The sequence below is a fragment of the Abramis brama genome (assembly GCF_963993115.1).
Source record: "Abramis brama genome assembly, chromosome: 22".
Classification (NCBI taxonomy): Eukaryota; Metazoa; Chordata; class Actinopteri; order Cypriniformes; family Leuciscidae; genus Abramis; species Abramis brama.
The window spans coordinates 6,832,502-6,853,991 of NC_139984.1; the positions used below are offsets into that span (position 1 = coordinate 6,832,502).

The 21,490-nt window shown below is 40.2% G+C and overlaps 1 protein-coding gene across 1 annotated transcript; it reads right to left on the minus strand.

Moving 5' to 3' along the window:
• Positions 1-399: 399 nt before the first annotated feature.
• Positions 400-2,261, minus strand: LOC311073145 (fibronectin type III domain-containing protein 7-like; the record flags this gene model as incomplete). Its single annotated transcript, XM_084098628.1, has 5 exons — positions 2,122-2,261; positions 1,760-2,020; positions 1,348-1,608; positions 801-1,067; positions 400-683 (listed from the first exon to the last, which is right to left on the minus strand). Exons 1-5 carry the CDS (start codon positions 2,123-2,125, stop codon positions 400-402), a joined length of 1,077 nt encoding a protein of 358 aa, XP_083954754.1. The 5' UTR covers positions 2,126-2,261.
• Between the last annotated feature and the right edge of the window lie 19,229 nt (positions 2,262-21,490).

Consider the following 21,490-nt stretch of genomic DNA (forward strand, 5'->3'; position numbering starts at 1 on the left):
CGTGAGTCAAGTTCTGGCGGAAGAGTGACCTCTGACCCGAAGCATGACGTATTGATGAACACGAAAGCCCAGAGGATAGAGCAAAACAAAACACAGATCACGAATTAGAAGTCTAAAACGAGAACTTTTAAAGAGAAATGTCGGAGGATTTCGATATAAGAGAAGAGGAGCTTGAGTTTGGTGCCTAGCCCTATTTGTTTGAACCGGTCTGGCAGCTTGGAAGAGCCAGGATATTTTTTAATATAACTCCGATTGTGTTTGTCATACAGTATAAACCTAGGATGGCTTGAGGGTGAGTAAATTATGGGATAATTTTCATTGTTGGGTGAACTAACCCTTTAATTATACTAGTAGCCAATCTTTAATTATTACTATATTGCTACATGTAGGTGCTGCATTTTAATTAATTTCCTCATTCATACCCGATGCAACTGCCAGGGCTGTGCCAGGTTGGCTGTGGCAATTTCCATCATATGATACCATGGTAACATTGTATGTTTGTCCACAAGCTAGTCCCCTCAGTTCACAGTTAGTGGAGTTGCTGGAGCAGGTGGAGATCAGCCCCTCAGGTGTCTTGGCATCAGCGGTGTAGGAAACAGACCCATCGGTCGGAGTCCACTGCAGCAGGACAGCATTAGTGTAGCAGTCCAGGTGTGTAGAAGTAACTTCTGGGGCACAGGGAACTACAGGAAACAAAAAATGTAATGTTATACAAAGAACAACTATTTAAGAGAAAAATAATAACAGAACCGATTTCTTTCATCTAGAACAACAAAACCAAAACTAGACCAAAACTGTACCTGTGTGGAAGTGTTCTGTCTGACTGGGCAGACTGGAGCATTCATCTCCAACAGCGATCACCTGAATAGTGTAATCATCTCCACAGATGAGATCACTAAGATTGCATTGTGTAACAGGCCCAGCGCTATTACAGGATATGAAATTGAATGTGCTGCTCCAGGCGTAAGCAGTGTAGTACAGCGCCCCGATGCTTGCGTTCCAGGACACGTGTGCCTCAGCAGTGGCACAGTCCAGCACCACAGACACTCCCGTAGGAACACAGGGCACTGCAAAAGAGAGAGAGTCAGCCTTATCCCCCAAAGCCAGGAGCATATGAAAAATTCTTGTTTGTTGACAGCACTTTACTGAAAAAATGGAAATGCATATTAAATCTAAAAAATGTGATCCCGGGATCCAACCATAATAACATTACCAGGTTCAGTACTGGGATCAAGACACGGAAATGCTCTGACAGTGTGCAGGAACAAAATCACGCAATGCCAATTACCAGAACAATACCTGTGCTGGGGTTTGTGTATTTGTGTCTAATATTTATGCATGCATTACCTGTGTTAATAGCGCTCAGTGCACTGGGTGTTGAGTTACATTGGCGACTGGAGGCAATCACGCTAACATTGTATGTACTGCCGCAGGATAGTTTGGGCATGCCGCAGCTCGCTGACCAGGACATGCATGTTCCTAAAGGCCCATCTGGGCCTTCCACTGTTGCGGTGTAGTATTCTGCACCATCAGCGGGCTCCCAGGATACTGTAGCAATATTGGAGATGCAGTCATTAAAGCCAAAGATGGAGGTTGGAGTGCAGGGCTCTGGAAAAAGACACAATGACATAATCCAAGTCATTCAACAAGTGTGGCATCGTTATGCCTATAGTCAAGACTGTGTTGTCCTTTCGAAAGCAAAAGAGTTGCGTATTTCTTTTGGCACCGTGTATTTGGTAGCGTGTAAGAAGATCCTAACCTGTCTGCAGTACTGAAGCATTGCTGGGGGGACTCCTACATACATGTCCCACAACTAGCACAGTCAGAAAGTAAGGCTGACCACAGTTGAACTCTGAGAACTGTGCACTTGTGTTATTGGTGGAGAGTTCGACCCGATGACCACTGCTAGATTCTGCAGACACCAGGTACATCAGAGCATATTCACTTGCTTCCCAGGTGAGGGAAGCCACTCTCACGTCACAGTCAAAGGAGGACACCAGTTTCTGAGGGATGCATGGAGCTATACACAATACAGGCAATCTCGATTAGCCATTTCTAGAAAGTTGTTTCATTTAATGTTGACTTTATATAATTATACCTTTATTTTTATCAGCAACTCACCCATGTTGATGATTGTGCTTTCACTGGGATAACTGCTGCAGATTTGTGCGTTGGCAACGACCTGGACAACGTAAATTTCCCCACAGTGCAGTTCCTCCAAAATACAGAAAGTTGTGTTTGTTATGCAGACGTGCGTGTGGCCATCCTGTCCTTTGGCAATGGCGGTGTAAATATCTGCGCCATCACTGCCAGCCCAGCTGACAGCACCCAGGTTAGTCTCACACTCTGCAAAGGTCTTAATGTTGTACGGCACACACGGGGCTATAGAAAAAAAAGCAGTGATTGATACAAAACCTAATGACACTGCTCAAATGTAGTATAAATGTCAGAAACCTTTTCCGTTGCAATTTTGTCACTTGTAAGATCGGCCTTTTAGTACAGCCTTTATGAGTGTTGGGTCATACCAGTCATAAAATGGGCAGGAGTGCTTGGTATGCTGTCACAGACATCATTTTCCCCCACTGCTGTGAAGGTGTAGGTCTGTCCGCAGAGAAGCTCCGCTGTTAGCATCGATTCAGATGTCTGGAATGAGTCGGCATATCCTAGGTTGCTTGCGATAAGCACTGAGTAACTCAATGCACCTCTGCTGTGATTCCAGTTCAAGTGAACTGTGTTGTTATCACATGATCCTGAAACTGTCAGTTGGGTTGGCTGACAAGGTTCTGAAGAAACAGACAATGCAAAGGTTTCATTGCGATGTTAAAGCCTAGTGTCATTCAAAGAAAACTAAGTCATTAAAGCCAAAGAAATCCAATGTGGTTTAGATCAGTAGCTCAGTAGGCTCACATCGCTCGGTATAAATGCTATCTGTCAATTCAGGGTTGGGTCTCTCAGGGTAAACTCAAGGGACGAGCAATGCCAGATTTTCAGTTTGTTCCAGCAGGGAAGTCTGGCAATTTCATCTCTAAAATGCTTTCACTGTGAACCACTTTAATTTGGTTCAATGAATATAGGGGTTTCATTGCATCAAATATGTATCACTTTGCACACAACTGATTGGTCCAGTTTTAATTTGCAATCTTTTACCAAGAATAAAACCTTACATGGCCACTAAAACTGGCTTTGTGAAATAGGCCACAGGATTTGGCTACCTATGCTTAATATACACTTTGAGGCCATGTGTCAACTCAGGGTCATATATAAGGGAAGAACAAAACACTAAATTTGGTTAAGGTATTGATCTGACAAAATTTATTTCCTAGGCCAGACATTAATTCGTCCACTACTAGATAACAAAAATGAAATTTGAAGTATAGAATGATCTACCTGTTTGAATGTGTACAGTGCTGCTGACGTCACTGTGGCAATATCTACTGTAGGCCGAGACGGCGAAGGCGTACTCCACTCCACACCTCAACCCACTCATTTCACAGCTGTCAGTTGTAGAGTTACAAACTGTAGCCACTTCTCCTGTGCTGAGGGTGACGGTAGCAAGGTAGTATAGCACATCATCCCTTTGCTCCCAGGTCAGTACGGCTGCTCTAGATTGGCACTCAAAGTCTACGTTCACATGCAAAGGAGCACAAGGGCCTAGAGTTCAAAGAACAAAATAGGTCATTTTGATTAGTCCAGTTATCAGCTATATTCCTTTTCTGCAGTTACATTGCAAGTGTTTTGTCCCTTTTGCAAATAAAAATTTCAACTCACGTGTTTGGAAGGTCACTCCCGTCTCCTCTGTAACCTGACATCCATCATTGATTGCTGTGAGCCTGACCTTGTAAGTCTGTCCACAGGCTAGCTGGCTGATATTACAGTAATTCTCTTGAGAGATGCAGGTGGCAATGTAGCCGTTGTTACTGATGGCAGTGAGCTCATAGGACGCAGCTCCGACACTCCAGGCCCAGCTGAACAATGCTGTTGCATTATCACAGATCACGCTGACAATGACTGAGCTGGAAACTGGTGTACAGGGGGCTAGACACAAAGACACAGTGGTGAATCGCAAGTCTGCTCAGTCGTAACGAACACTTAGGGCTGGGCAGTATGACATTATACTAGTAGACATTTTAAAACTTATACTGTGGTATGTAGATGTATATGTATATATATATATATATATATATATATATATATATATATATATATATATATATATATATATATATATATGCAGCTGTCAGTAGGTAACACAGCGCTATTTTATTTACACACGAGAGCAACAAATTATTGTTATACCAAAGAATGTCTCTTGTCTGTTTTTGTTTTTCTTCTTTTAGTTTTATGGCAGATTGCAACCATGACTTATCAGGTGCATACTGCCACCTACTGTAAGCATTTTTGGTTTTGTTCACGTTTTCTTGACTTTTATTTTGAATTCTCTAAGTCATGTGTCCTGTTCATGTCATGTGTACCCCTTGCTTCATTTTTATGTTTCCATTGGTTGTTCTAATAATGTGCTTCTCTGTTCTGTATTGTCATTGGTTTATTGTTTATTGATTTCAGGTGTGTCTTGTTAAGTCATTAGTCATTGGGTATATATAGCCCTCATGTTCCAGTTGTCTGGTGTTTAACTCAGTGAATCCAACTCAGATCTCAGTGAATCCACATGATTCATGATCATCGCCACCCTAGCGGTGAACCATTGACATTACGAAATGGTTACGACGTAACAAGGCCTTGTTTACTGAAATCACGTGACTTTGGCAGTTTGATACATGCTCCGAACCACTGATTCGAAACAAAAGATTTGTAAAGGTTCAAAGCTTCATGAAGCAGTGCTTTGAAATCGCCCATCACTAACTTCAACTTGCCTCCATTGGATTCATTACAGAATGCATATGGTTCCTGATTAGTTAGATGCCTTCTATCCATTAAACATATTTTATCAGACTGTATTACTTCTACCCCTTTGAGGAACTTGTTTGATTCTGTCGAAACTTTTGAAAAGGTTTTAAACCAAGTAAATCCAAATTTAGTATTAAGGTTTTTAGGAAAATCTTTAGTTTTTTTTTGTTGTTGTTGAAAAACTAAACCTGGCTCTTGCCATGAATATAGCCATAGAAGCTGGCATGGTGTTAAAATAGAAAGCAAGAAAAAATGCCTAACCTGATGTGAGAAGAACTGTCTCGCTGTCTGTGCTGTTGTAAGTTCCTCCAATGGCTCGCACATGGGTGTTATAAACAGTGCCACAGATCAACCCGGTCACACTGCAGCTGGAGCTTGTCGTGTAGCAGGACAGGCTTTGACCATTACGACCTTCCAGGAAAGCCACGTATGCCACCGCCCCCAAACTCTCTTCCCAAGACACAGTCCCTACATCACTTGAGCAATTCAGATGGGTTTGCACGTTCTGGGGTGGGCAGGGTTCTGGTAAAGCACACACAGTCAGTTGTTGGATGCATAAAGCACTAAAATCATTGGGATAATGGTCAATTGAATGCACCTGTGTTTAGAGTAGCTGATGCAGATACAGCAGCTCCTTGGCAGACGTTGTTGTGTGCTGTCACAGTGATGTCATATGTCTGACTGCAGGACACATTGTAGATGACACAGGAGGTGTCACTGGTGGAGCAGGACAACACTGATCCCAGATCAGTGGCAGCCTGTGCGTTGTATGTGGTAGCACCTCTGCTCCTGTCCCAGGACAACTGGCCTATAGACAGGCCGTACTGCACTTCAACATGCTGAGGTACACAGGGACCTAAGTTCATAATGAAGAGAAAGAAATTAGTTATCATGGTGCAAGATACTGTATTACAGTATTGCAAGGATGTTAGGTGTAGTTTCCATGGCATTTATAACTGACTGATAAGGTTTCTGAGTGTTTTTAGCATGCTGTTGAGAGTGGTGGCTACTGCAGGATGCTGTTATGCAATTTTTGGGTGTTTTGAGTGGCTTTCAGAGCACTTCTATGCAGTTGCATTGATGTTTTGGGTGATTGCCAGGGTGATTGCTAAGGCCGAGGTAGACAAGGGAGACACATTTCTGTTTACACCGGGTGTTTCAATCTGTCTCTTTTGTCCACTTTCCACCACTTCTGTCCTGATTTCTTCAAGAAGAGGCTCTATGGGCGGGTAAATGTATGGGCTTTTTCAGATCTTTCGATCTAATGGACAAAATAAGCCTGCACAACTTACATATGAACAGGGCCGGAGAAAATATAAAAACATAGCTTTCGATTCTTTTCTGACAAGATCACGCTGAACGCTGTGAGTGTGTTAGAAATCAGCAATGGTGAGAGAACCAAACCTCTCATCTTTAAACCAAACATAGGTCTTCATTCGACAAAGTTTAAATCCCGTCTGGTTAGCGAGCTTCCCATTATGTTTACTCATTAGGTCAGTAGGCGGAGAGTAGACAGTCTTTTGTGGCTGTTCAAACGCATTCGACCACATGAGCGTTTACACTATGTAAGTAATCCGGTCGAATGCGTTTTCGACTACCTCTGGAAAGTGTCTAAGACGTTTTGAGCTTGTCCACTTTCGACCACTTTTACAACTGAATTTTGTGTCGTCCACTTGTAGTCTGATTGACGAAAACAGTGAGGTGTTCTGTGTAGGTTTTAACATACTGCTGTGTTCTGAGTGGTTGAGAGGGCGTTGTGGATGGTTTCTAGGGCATTACTAGGTATTTGTTAGGGTGATGTTGTGGGTAGTTGCGAATGTAATTCAGTGTTGTGGATAGATTTGTGGTTGTTGAGGTTCTCCGAGGTGTTGCTGCTGTGGAGTTGCTGGATTGTTCTGGGAGTTTGTTCAAGTATTGCTAGGGAGAAATCTAGGAGGTGTCCTGAGTAGTTTTGCTCACCTGTCTTCAGTTGTCCACTCATGGTTGCAACACTGCTGCAGTTCTGTCCTTCTGCTGACACAGTGATGTTGTAGCTCTCTGCACAGGTCAGTCCTGTCAGCTCACAGTTGGTGTTGTTGCTTTCACAGGTGAGTACATGACCAGATTCACCCACTGCTGTGGTCATGTACTGCATTGCCCCAGTGCCTGGCTGCCATGACAATGTAGCCGTACCCGATTGACAGTCTATTAGTGCCCGAATGTCACGAGGCATACAAGGAGCTGAAATACAGACAGATGACATGCTACATCAAAAAACACTAAGGAACCAAAAAGCAGGGTCCAGATTAACTTTTTGAAAATTTCACAGCATCTACAGTATGGCGCATAGAATGCCACATTGTATTTTGCATCGTTTATGTGTGTGAGAGAAGATTTGATACATTTAATGGTACTTTTTCCACAGAAGTAAACGTTGTAATAAGAACAGTTCTAAATTCTAAAACTAAATAGTTGGAATATAATTGGCATACTCCAGTCATGAACTATTTAGCAATTCAAAGAAATGTTACAAGCCTACAAAAGTTTTTGATTCTGCCATGGCACCATTAACATTAAGTATTAACAACCTTTTGACGTGTACCAGCACACGGCATTCAGAACTAAATTACAAATTAAATTCCAAAAGAATTACCACATTTTAAACATATTTAAATGTCTGAAATTCACAGAAGTGTATTTTTTTCTTTTTAATGTAATATGATACAGAAATGTTTTATTGTAAAACGTGTTGGTCTGTTCCTTGACTGACTGTGTTGAATATCTTTAAATTGCAATTCAGTGAATTTTTCCTATTCAAATTTCAATTCAACATACTATGGGGAGTGTGACCCAGTGAGAATGAGGATTCTGGATTCAAACAATTTACAACAGAATCTTTTGGGGGAATTCGACTGGTGTGTCTGTGTAAATCTGTTCTCATTGCTTTCTTACCTAAATCCACATCAATGACGGCACTGGGCGAGCTGTCACAGTATCCGTCTGATGCTGTCACACTGACATGGTAGGTCTGTCCGCAGGCGAGACTGTTAACTGTACAGGTGGTGTCGTTCATGCTCTGACAGTTGGTGAAATGGCCGTAACTGTCCTCAATCATAGCCGTGTAAGATCCTGCTCCTGCGCTCTCCTGCCAGAACACGGACAGGCCATTCCCTTGGCAGATCACATTAGCGGTCACATAATCCGGCACACAGGGCACTGAACATGAGAGAAGTGACTGTCAGTAAAATCGATTGATTAGGAACAAGAAAAGTTTAGGTATGTTGTGAGTAACTACGGCAGATTTTTCGGCACCATCTGGTTCATCAGAAATTACAATGCATATTTCAATAAAATCACACAAACCTGTCCTGATTGGAGCAGCTTGACTGGGTGGACTGGTGCAGATGCTGTCTTGTGCTATTACTGTGGCAGTGTATGGCACACCACACATCAGCATTGTAAGATCACATGACTGACCAAACCCTGAGCAGCTGTCGAAGTGAAGCCCGTCATCGCTGATGGCCCTGACCAAGTAGAGCTCACCGACTTCATTGCTCATCCATGACATGGTGGCTACGTTATCACTGCAGCTTGTATTGGACACCAGACTCTCCGGGATACAGGGAACTGTGGGTTGAAATACACCTTAATGACTGAAAGAGCATCCAGAGGCTATATAGCATTTTTCAAAAAGATGGTGCAAAATAGAGTTTCAAACTCTTCAAAATAGAATAAAAATTTCTCGAGTAAGTGGAAGGAGGTGCCTATCACACTTGACTTTCTATAATCTTATTTTTTTCTCATTAGTTTTGCAATCCTGTTAGTATAATTTGGGACATCAAGTGAGTTTACTCTGATGTTTGATTGATTTTCTACCAATAAAGATTTAATGAACATGCAAATTACAGTAACGGTACATAAAAATAAATTATACACATATATCAAATTTAGATTCATATTTTTGTATTAATTTTCTTAAAGCAGCATTGGTAACAGGGTTAAATGGTCAGTGTGTATTACCTGACCGTACGATGACCTCAACGCTCTGAGAGCTGTTGCATGTCTGTCCTTCAGCAGTGACCGTCAGGACGTACATCTGGCCGCAGGGAAGGGAAGTGACCTCACAGGAAGTGGCGTTTGCCGTGCAGCAGGTGGTATCTCCATCTGCACGCTCCAAAGTTGCGGTGTAGCTCAATGCACCAACACTCTCATCCCACAACACACGCACCATACCAGAGTCACACCCCACTGACGTGACCACATTCTGAGGTGGACAGGGGGCTGAAAGGGAAAAGGAGACAAGATTATAATTATTATCTTATTATTGTCACGGTGGGTAGCTGTAACTCAGAGGAAACACAACCACATACACACTGACGTTAAACATAGGAGTCTAAACAATCCAGGACAAAGAACTGACAGAAACTGAGGGCTTAAGTACAAGGGCAAACAATGAATAAGATGGGACAGTTGAATAAGATGAATCAAACAAAGACAAAACATAACCCTGACAATTATGTTATGATGCTATATTTTTTACACTGGAAAACTTCTCGTCTCACTCTCTCACCCGTTTCAGATTCCATAGTGTTGCTCATGTGGCTGTTGCACTGACTGTTAGATGCAGTGATACTGAAGTTGTAGAATCTTCCACATTGAAGCTGTTCAACTGTACACTGGTTTTCAGTTGAGTTACACTGGTACACCTGTCCATCACTGTCAGTTGCCATGGCGATGTAGAGCTCCGTCCCTGCTGACTCTTCCCATGTCAGCCAAGCCGAATCAGACAGGCAGTCCATCTCGACGCCCAACATGAGGGGAGTGCAAGGAGCTATATACACAAACACACATCCCAAAAGTGAAATTTGTGACAGACAAACAGATAAACAAATTAATATTAAATTATGGAAAAATATGATTCATTACATGTGACTAACCTGCCAGAAAATACTGGACTGGAGCATTTGCCCCAGTGCAGCCATCCCTCACTGGCTCTACAGTCACATTATAATCTCTCCCACAGGTCAAAGTGATGTCACAGCTGGTCTTTGTAGTGTTACACATGTAGTAATCGTGATCGTTATTGGAATAAAAGGCCTTTGCAATGTAGAGGACACCATCCACACTAGAGTTCCAGGACACAGAGACCGTGTTTGATTTACAGTCCAAGACTGCAAAAAAATCATCTGGTGGGCAGGGGGCTGAGGAATCCAGAAAAGATATGTTAGAGACATCCAAATATTCAATTAAATACTAAACATTATTATACACTATACATGTTATATTTCACAGGTACCTGAGGTGACATGCTGCACAGAGCTTTGAGAACTGTTGCAGGTTTGACTATAGGCAGCCACTGTCACGTTGTAAGTCAGGCCACAAAGAATGTGAGGTACTTGGCAGAAGGTTGTATTAGAGTCACACCCCAGCACTTGTCCATCACTGCTTCTCACTGTGGTGTGGTAGTGATGGGCTTGTCCTGTCTGTTGCCAGGTAATGTTGAGAACAGTAGATGGACACTCAATGATAGTCAGCACATTCTGAGGCACACAAGGGGCTGAAGGGGACACAGAAGACAAAGGTCACTACAAGTGGACCACCCACCTAAAGGCCCAGACATATCAAATCGACATCAATGAACTTGTAGCGTTTAAAGCTGACTGCAGTGTTGCCTCACGTTAGTTGTGTCCGGGCCAAAAAGTTGGACACACCGCAAACACTACAGCCAACTAGGACGTACATTCTGCGCCCGTGCGAGATGAAATAACTCTCCATACCAGCAGGTGTCAGTAGTCTGTATTTGTCATTTAAAAAAGGGAAATCAGAAGAGCCTTCTTGTGTGCCCTCTTGACTTTGTCGTTTTCTTGCTTTAGTTAATTCCGTTTTTCTTCTCAGGCCCTGTTTAAGATGCATTTTGGTAGATCGGATCACAACAGATGACTCTAAATACAGCTGTAAATGGGGTCTAAATAGTTTGAGCTTGTCCAATTTCGACGACTTCCAGAGGTAGTCGAAAATGCATTCGACCAGATTGCTTTCATAGTGTAAACACTCATGTGGTTAAATGCATAATACATATAATAGCCACAAAATATTGTGTTCTCTCCACCTACTGACCTAATGCGTAAACATCTTGGTTAGACTTTGGCTTGAAGATTAAAAACATAACAAGCACAATGTTTTCTCACCATTCCTGATTTCTAACACACAAGCCGTGATCTTGCGGCTGTCAGAGCAGAAACGAAAGCTGCTGCTCTCCATATGTTTTTCCATCGTCTCTGGGTGCATTCATGTGTAAATTGCTCAAGCTTATTTTATCCAGTAGATCAAAAGATCTGAAAAAGCCCATACATTTACCCGCCCATATACCCTCTCCTCAAAGAAATCCGGACAGAAGTCATAGAAAGTGGACAAAAATTGTAAATGGGTATGAATGTGTCTCTCTCATCTACTTGTGATCCGATCAACCAAAACGCATCTTAACACAAGGTGTAAACAGGGCCTCAGTTTCCTAAACTGAACAGCCAATCTGAGTGATCTGTCTTACAGTACCATCAGGCTCTGCTGCTGATTCAACATGCTGACTTGGCCAAAAAGCCATCAAAACTGTCTTCTATTGCCAACAGTATGGATCATACCACAAAAACTGGGCTCAACAATGGCCTGACTTCGTCTGATTGTGGGCTTGGTGTATCATGGCCTTTAATATAGTAATTTAAGACCACTGACTGCAGTAGGTGATTTATACGTTGAGTTTTGCCTGTGTTAGGGTGTTTTGGGTGGCTACAAGTGTGTCATTGTGCAATAGCTAAAGTGTTCTGAGAGATCTTTAGATGCATTATATATTGCAAATGGATGTCAAAAAGAGACTTTAAGTCTCACCTGTTTCAAGAATGTGAACTTCACTCCTGGATCCAATACAGCCACCATCCACTCCAGAAACATAAATTTGGTAAGTCTGTCCACACTGCAGGCCGATAATATTGCAGGTCTGCTGGGTGGTGTCGCAGGTCACCCTATGACCTCCGCTGCCCTCGGCAACAGCCACGTAGGACACTGAGCCCTGAGAGGCTTCCCAAGAAACGGACACAGTGTCTGAGCCACAGGATGACTGGATGGATACATGAGTGGGTGGACATGGTGCTGGAGAAGCAAAAGTAACATGCTAATCAGTAATGTCAACATTTTATATGAAGTATAGAAAATCTCATGGAGAAATTCTACATCAAAATGGAATTGGCAATCCAATTCACTTCTGTAATATGACACATTTTTGAGTGGAACAGGTTCAACACGAATTACTTGGTTACACTTTATTTTAAGGTGTCTTTATTACACTGTAATTATACATTTAAGTATTGAATAATATTAAGTAACTACATGTACTTACTATAGGGTTAGGATTAGGGTTTGGTTTGGTTTAGGATTAATTATGCTTAATTTAAAGTTATTACTATAGTAACTACATGTAACATGTAACAATGACACTGTAAAATAAAGTGTTACCAATTACTTTAACCAACAGCCCACATGATGTCATCATGAGAAAAGTTATTTGAGAGGCAGAGCAATTTTTTTTTAATTTAGCTGAAAGTATACGATGACAAACTTTTTTCTTTAGAACAGCACACTGATGAACCATACACAAGCATATAAACTAGTGACTTATGAGGTTGTTACCTGAATTGAGAGCAATCCAGTTATATGATTGGCTGTGGCAGATGAGCCCTTCTCCACTCACACTAACTTGGTAGCGGCTGCCACAGTACAGGTTGGTGATATTGCAGGCGGAGCCAGATGTACGGCAGCTGACTGTGTGATCTACATCAAAGCCGTCAGCAGAAACATTATACATCAGAGTGCCGCTACCGGGCGTCCATGAGATCAGAGCGGTGTCGGTGCTGCAGTTCAGAGTTGATTGCAGATTGGAGTGTGGACATGGGACTAGTAAAGGGGGGTACAAACAGGTAGTAGTTTTGTTAAAGCTGCTGTGTGAAATTTCTCTACCATTAGAATGTCAACAATGTAGAATACTACTTTTAAATGTTTTGTGGAATAATGACTAGTTTTTAAATGTGCACTCAGTTCTGTTTAACAGAAGTTTATCCCACTCTAAGTGTCTGAGACCAGTACCTGTTGTGACGGTGGTGGGTGCACTGGTCATGCTAACACAGTTGCTATCCTCAGCTGTGACTGTTATGGTGTAGTTTTGTCCACAGTCCAGGTCTGAGAAAGAGCAGGTTGTATCTGTGTTGGTACATGTTCTGTTGTTCGCCCAGGCACTCACGGCATGAACAGTGTAACTGCTGGCACCCCGTGCTGAATCCCAGGTTACAGTGGTGATGGACGTCTCGCAGTCTGTTGTCGCCACAACGTAAGTGGGAACACAGGGAGCTGAGAGAGACAGCAGTGTGTGTTAGGAAAGCCACAGATCCACAAACATGGGCAGAATTATTATTATTTTTTTCATGAAGCATTATAGCAAAAGGTATGTGGCATCCACTAAATAGAAATATTTGTTGAAGAGTTTGGACCCATAACAAACTCTTTCTGTATCATGTTTTTGGGGGAGAATTGTCAAAACTGCTTTATTATCAGTTCTTTATCAGCTGTATCAGTCTGATTCTTTATTAGCTATATCAGTCTCAGGCTAAGGTTATCCCTAACCCGTGTGCAGCTTTGTCTCACCTGTGTCAAGACTGAAGTTCTCGCTGGGTTCACTTGTGCAGTTTCCATGGAATCCAACCACACTGACTGTGTACGACTCTCCACAGTTTAGCTGTGTGAATGTGCAAGATCTCTTTGTGCTGTTGCATACCGTCGCATCACCGGTAAAGTTGAGCGCAGTCACCATGTCAAACTGATCCGCCCCATTATTGTCCCATGTTACCGTAGCAATGTTAGTGCTGCATTGCATTAGAACAAATGGACTCTGTGGTTGGCAGGGGGCTGATGGGATACAAATGATAGAGGGCTACAGTAATTCAGCTTTTTTGGTTTGGAGTTGGTTTAGAAATGTTAGGATTAATCTAGTCAGTTTACCTGTCTCGATATGGTAGTCTGAACCCTCAATGATTCCACAGTTAATTTGGGATGTTGTCACAGCAATGCTATAGGTACGGCCACATCTCAGGTTCTGAATGGTACAGGAAGTTGAGTTTGTGTTACAGGAAACCCGAGTGCCATCCGTACCGATGGCCAGGGCTGTATAGGAGTCAGGGTTGTTTGCACTGGAGTCCCAATGTACAGCTACCGTGTTAGCATTGCAATCTAACTGCGCTGTCACGTTACTTGGCAGGCACAGTGCTGTGAAGGTAAAACAAAGAGGAAAATGTTTTGTCAAGTTTGCCCAAAAAATCTGCTTTGAAAAAAGCAGTTACATTGATTGTAGATTAATGTTTTAAATTACCTGAGTCAAACTGGATGCTGTTGTTAGCGGTGCTGTTGCAGAAGCCAACCGCGGACACCACAGTGGCCGTGTATCTAAGTCCACACTCGAGCTTCACAGAACAGGAAGTGGTGTTGGATGTACAGGAAACCGTGTGTCCATTGTTTCCCACTACATTGGCAGTATAGGATTGCGCCCCTTCTCCAGTCTGCCAGCTGATGGTGCCCCTGTTTGTGCCACAGCTGGCAGAAGCTGCCAGGCTATTGAGTGGACAGGGAGCTGTGGATCAATGTATTTAATATTCCATTAATTTTCTTCATTAAAATTCAGAAAATTCTTCAACATTCTTTTTCAATGAGAGTTGGCGGTTTTCTGTGACCGCAGCCATTGGTGGCATAAAGTGGGCATGTCCAGATATTTAACTTTATGCAAAAAATGCAACTGAGCAGTGAAACAATGTGAAAACTCCTGTTGTTCCAGGAAAGTGATTTCCTACATAAATGTGCTAGTTTCTGCACTCTGTCTCCTAGGAGATACTTCAGAAACCTCCATCCCCTCCAAATACAAAACCCCAGTTCGTGTCTCTCTAGCAATCGCTAAAAAGATAATCTTTCAAAACTGGAAATCAAAATCATCCTGTAATTTCACCCATTGGACTAACCTAATTACAGAATTCATTTTGACAGAAGAAATTATAGCTCATAAAAAGAACAATATATCTGCCTTTAAAGAAACCTGGAATCCTCTCATAACCTTTCTAAAAATTCAACAGCTAATGTAAACCACGTGCTTTCCCACTCACCCCATCTCCACCCCTCCCCTCCACTCCAACCATCTTTACCCCCGCCACCAATATATCTGCCTTAACAACACCTAACAGTCACACACTTACAGACATACCAATCCCACACTTATAACTCTGCTTGTCTGTCTATCTGTCTGTCTATCTGTCTGTCTGTCTGTCTGTCTGTTTGGCCGTGTGTCTGTCTGACCGTCTGTCTGTGTACCTCCCTGTCTCCCTGTTACGGCTTGTCACTCTTTATTATTTTCTTATTTTGTTATATGAATAAAAATAAAGTTGACCTCCGAAGACGGGGGGGTGGTGGCTGGGCAAAAAAAATAAATAAATAAATAAATAAATAAATGTGCTAGTTTCTTATCTCTCATATCATGGTTCCTAACCCTAAACAAAGTCCCTTTCAAGGAAAGTAGGACCACTTGGTGGTAGGGGTTGCACAGACTTTAATGCTCTGTCATGACGCTTTAAGCTTGACATCGACTAGTCATTGATCATGACCTATCCTCTATAGTCAGGATAAGAAATCTTTGAAGTTAATTTTTATGCTCCATTTCCAACAGTTAAAATGTCAAACAAATGCATACGCTCCACAAGACATGTTTTTTATACCATCTGGATGCTCAGAATTGATCAGGTAAATACACGATTTAAACAGCTGATTGTACACGCAAGTAAATCGTCATTCTATACTAATGCAATGCTGCATTGTAACACACACATCGTGCGTAGATCACGCACACACAAACGTTCAGTGGCGCAGATTTTTCAACACTGTTCTGTGATTGATCAATTAAATAGCTTAGAAACTGAAAAGTTCTAATATATATTTCTTAGTAACTAAAACCCACAGCTTCACTATTAGTAGAGAGACGCTGCACAGTATAATTAATTCACACACAATCGGTCTCTCACTAATGCATACATATAAATGTAATCTTTACTGTGCTACTTTACCTGTATCTGATTTAGAATGAGCAGAAATCGGTAAGAAATATAACAACCCAAAGATGTATATAACGATAAAATAAGCTGTCATGTTGGAGCCACAGCTATGCCATAGCTGTGCACAAGGCAACCCACGTTCGAGTTCTTTTTTTTTTTTTTGGTTCGTTGCCATGTAAAAAGCAGGATAATGTACAATCAGACAGTCATTAGCACAAAATAAACCCATTCAAGACCCTGATCATCCTGTCTGGGATTATTTTGTCATAATATCTGGCTTACCATACGTTATTCATTACATATCTGATAATATACAGTAAGTAGACCAATGCTGAGTTGTAATGTTTGACATTTGTACCTGTGTAGACCTGTGTTGGGCTTCCGTACGGACTGGTGCAAGTGCTGTCCTGAGCAGCCACTTGTGCAATGAAGCTCATTCCACAGTGCAACCCTGTCAGAGCGTGGGATGTTTGCACTGTGCTGGTGGTGGAGTTCAGCCCATTCACCTGAAGGATGAACAGGAAGTAAGTGGCTCCAGACGCTGTGCTGGGGTCCCATGTGATGCTGATGTCATTAGTAGTGCAGTTGGTATGACCGACCAGATTGGAAGGTGGGCAGATAGCTAGAAGAAAGAGGAATTGAGTCAAAATCAAACACTAGTTAGATTTTAAATTGACATGTTCATTTGTTTGTAATGCCTATGTTTGAAAACAAGGACAAGACAAATTCTTTAATACTGTGTGTCCAGTCTCCTGACCTGATCTCAGGTTGACAGGTGTGCTGGGTTGACTCTGGCAGCCCCGTTCCACCGTAGACACAGTAACGGTGTAGTTCTCACCGCAGTGAAGTTCACTGAAAGTGCAGCTGGTGCCATTGGAGGAGCAAGTGTGGGTGTGGCCATTCAAACCCTTTGCCGTGGCAATGTACATTTCAGCATTCCTGGCGGCAGTCCAGTTGACAAGTCCCACATTACCACTGCATTGTAGAGAAACTTCAACGTGACTGGGAGGACAAGAACCTGAAGGGGGTTTTTAGGGAAGAAAATTGTTTTCTTAGTCCCCAATGTAACAAATTAATGGTTACTAATCTAAAGTCCCTTAGTGCGTCCTTTATAACAGGAACCTTTCACAGATCGGGTACACAACTGTTAAAAAGCCACCAGATGATTAGTAAATGATTAGTAAGCACTGATCCGAAAATGTTGTTCATCCACAAGGTAGTAGATTCAGCCTAAATCAAGCTGTCACTCAGTAGTGGCTCGCACTAAATAGAGAAAATGGAGTTATATAATTTACTGGTTTTTCACAATGCTGTTAGTCCAAATCATGTCACTTCCTGGATGTCACAAATATATCTAATGTTCCATCTTTGTGATAGTTTAAAAAATTATATGGTAACTTGGTTGTGTGCTTGGTAATTAAAATAGATGAATAATTATAAAAAAAAGATTCTACAGAATTATGATGTTTTATCATTGGACGCAGGTGAGACATGGACTGTACATTTTTGATGTGTTTAAAATTACCTACTTTTTAAGTTTGTTACATAATAATTTATCTAAAACTGGTTCCGGAAAATGTTTTCTTTTCATACATTTTTCCCATAGGGATTTTAAAATAGTTTTTGTTAAACAGTGATAAGCCATTAACCAAGCTAATCAGATATGAGGTGAATTACAAAACTACAAACTTTGATTTTAAGCAAAAAAATACATTTTAATCGGACAAAAAGACAAAGGTACAAGACGGTTTTAGTGGAGGAAAGAACTACAATCCCATGAAGCATTGCAAACAGCATAATCAAATTAATAATCATGGTGAAATATAAAACTACTCATTTAGAAATGTTGATTATATGTGTAAAAACAATATATGTTAAGTTTATTGCAAGATATGCATATATATATGCAAACATTTCAGTATTTTGAGAGTGTAAAGAGATCGTCTCGATTACGTCATTCGCAGTGCTTCATGGGAGTGGGTGGAGCTAAAGAGATCTTTTGACCCATGTTGCTTTCTTTGACTCTCTGATTGGTGTAATTTTCTGTACAGCATCATGGGTGATATAGTTTTATCACCACAAATTGTGCTGTTAAACACGATTATTTTAAAAATAAGCTGAAATAATGCGGGCTAACGGCTTCAGCAGAAGCAAATACCAAATACCATGGATTAACAACCTCGTAGCTCACAGTTGGGCATACCTTAAAAGGTTATGGGTTTCAGTTTTGTACCAAACTGCTAATACACACCTGCACTGAAAGTGTAGGGAGTGGTAGGGAACCCAGCACACGTTTCAGAGAATGGTGTGATTACAATGTCATAGATCTGAGAACAGTGCATGTTGGGTAGTTGACAGCTGGTGCCAGTGACGATACTCTGCCTGACATCACCGTCGCGGCCAACAGCAGTGACGTTATAGGCCACGGCTCCAGGACTGCCCGCCCAGGACACAAAGGCGGTGTTGTTCGAACACTGTAGACTTACAGTCACATTCTGTGGGGCACAAGGGGCTGAGAGATAGAGAAGTGGCATTATTGTCTTCTACCAAGTATTTTTTCAAAACATCATCTATAGAGTATTTACTAAAAAAATAATTAAATAAAAATGCAATAAGAGAACATTCAAAGAAATGTACAGCAGCAAAAAAAAGGCCTATTTCATTTTAAGGATCATAAAGAGGGTGGAAGATGGTTATGAAAAAATAAATAAATTACTGTTTTTGGTGCAAGTAACCTTGAAAAGCAAGTAAAAAAAGGTAAAGGTAAATCCTCAGAAGAAGATTTGGTAACACTTTAGAATACTGTATCTTACTTACTGCATAACTAATAAGTAATTATTGAAGAACTAATAGGTAATTATTCATTAACTACTTCTTCACTACTGTTAACTACTAAGGAAGATGTGTTAACTAATCAGTATGTAATATATTTTTATGATTGTGTTAAGTAACAGTTAGTTAATCAATAAATAATGAATTCTGTCATAACTCTTGAAGAACTACTACTAATTATCTACTAATTAAGGTTCAAGAAAAATAACTAAGAAGTAACTACTAATGAACAGTCATACAAAACTAACCTCAGATTAGTTTTTATATTTTATATACAGTACTGTGTGTGTCTGTTTTCCTCAGCATAGAATGCCATTGAGTAAATTCATGTTTGAGGCAATGACTGAGGGAAACTGAAAATATAGGGAACTTATTAGTAATTCATAAATAATTATCAAATAATTCTGCAGGAATTACTTAGAACCTGGAACAGTATTCTAAAGTGAGAATATAGGGAACTCATTAGTAATTAATAAATAATTATCAAATAATTATCCAGGAATTAGGCTACTTATAACCTGAAACAGTATTCTAAAGTGAACATATAAGGAAATTAATTGGTAATTAACAAATAATTATTAGATAATTCTTCAGGAATTACTTGGAACCTGGAACAGTATTCTAAAGTGAGAATATAGGGAACTCATTAGTAATTAATACAGAATTATCACATAATTATTCAGGAATTAGCCTACTTATAACCTGAAATAGTATTCTAAAGTGAACATATAAGGAAATTAATTGGTAATTAACAAATAATTCTTAGATAATTCTTCAGGAATTACTTGGAACCTGGAACAGTATTCTAAAGTGAGAATATAGGGAACTCATTAGTAATTAATACAGAATTACCACATACTTCTGACTCAAATCAAACTTACTGTAAAAAACACATTATTAACGGTATTATCTAAACCTTTGTAAAATAGATAAGTTATCATACATTATGATACATTTTGCTAATTAAATAAAAAGTTTGCTTATTTGCAGATCAATATATAGCCTAGTAAATGTCTGCACTTATCTTTCTTATTAGTGCTGAAGAATGACTAAAACTGGCTAGAAAATAAAATAAAAAACATTGATCAGTGCTTTTTACTTTTCAAGTAATTACCTTTGTACTTTTACTAAGGTAATTTTGAAAATGAATAGGCCAATAGTTTATCATTTTACTGGAGTAATATTTTATTGGGTTATCTGTACTTTTACTCAAGTACTTGATTTGTGTACTTCATCCACCACTCCACTGCTAAAATAAAATGGTTTATTGTAGTAACCACTGTGTATGACTGTTCATTAGTAGTTACTTCTTAGTTATTTTTCTTGCACATTAATTAATAGATAATTAATAATAGTTCTTCAAGAGTTATGACATAATTCATTAGTTATTGATTAACTAACTGAAACTTAACACAATCATACAATTTTATTACATACTAATTAGTTAACACATCTTCCTTAGTAGTTAACAGTAGTGACTTAAGTGTTAATAAATAATTATCTATTAGTTCCTCAATAATTCCTTATTAGTTATGCAGTAAGTAAGATACAGTATTCTAAAGTGTTACCGAAGATTTTGCAAATGTTTCCTGCATGAGTGGTGTGTTTATGCGTGATCACCTGTCTGCAGTTGTGTGTGAGCTGCGCTGCTGCTGTTGCAGCGTCCAGACACTGAATCCACAGAGACATTATAAAGACTCCCGCACCTCAGCGAGTTGATGGAGCAGCTGGTTTGGGCTGTGCTGCAGGAGTCTGAGTGAGCGCTGGTCTCCACATGCACATAGAAGCTCTCTCGGCCCAGGCTCTCGGTCCAGCTCAGCAGAGCCGTGCTGGTGCCGCAGCTGTAGTTGGCACTCACTTCAGCAGGGCTGCAGGGCGCTGGCAAATATAAAAGATATATTATTAGATATATTATCTTTATTAGTTTATATAAAGATATAAACTTTAGATTTTATATATATATATATATATATATATCTTTTTAGATATAGACTTTATATCACGCACTTCTGAATTTATAACTCACAATTGTTTATATTGCACAATTCTGAGGAAAAAACTGTCAAAATTGTGAGATAAAAAGTAGCAATTACCTTTTTTTTATTTTGTATTCTGTGGCAGAAACAAGCTTTCATTGTAGATAGTTGAGTTTCAATTTAATTGTCAATTATGTAAATATTGTACATGGGTATCAACCATTCAGCCACCGTAATATTTTAAATACTATGGTAACACTTTATTTAACAGTGCCCGTGTTGCACGTTGCATGTACCTACTGTAGTTATACCAGTAAATTACTCAGTACTTAATTGTGTAATTACACTGTAATAAGGGCACCTTAAAATAAAGTGTAACAAAATGATTTAATATATTTGACGTATTGTCAGCTATATGTTCAAATTAATTATATTTTTACTCAAATTAAATGAAATGTCTCAGATATTTTAATAAGTAATAAATACTCTGTAGGTATAGATCTATAGATTTACACAACAGAAAAAAATATGACTATAGAGTTCTGATTTTCTATTAAGCTCTGCAAAAAAATGTTTCGTCCTTTGAACCATTTTTAATCTCTACGAGAAAAGCGGCCCTGAAAAACCTGGGTTAATTGAACTGTAACATGCAATGTGAAGTTCATAGGA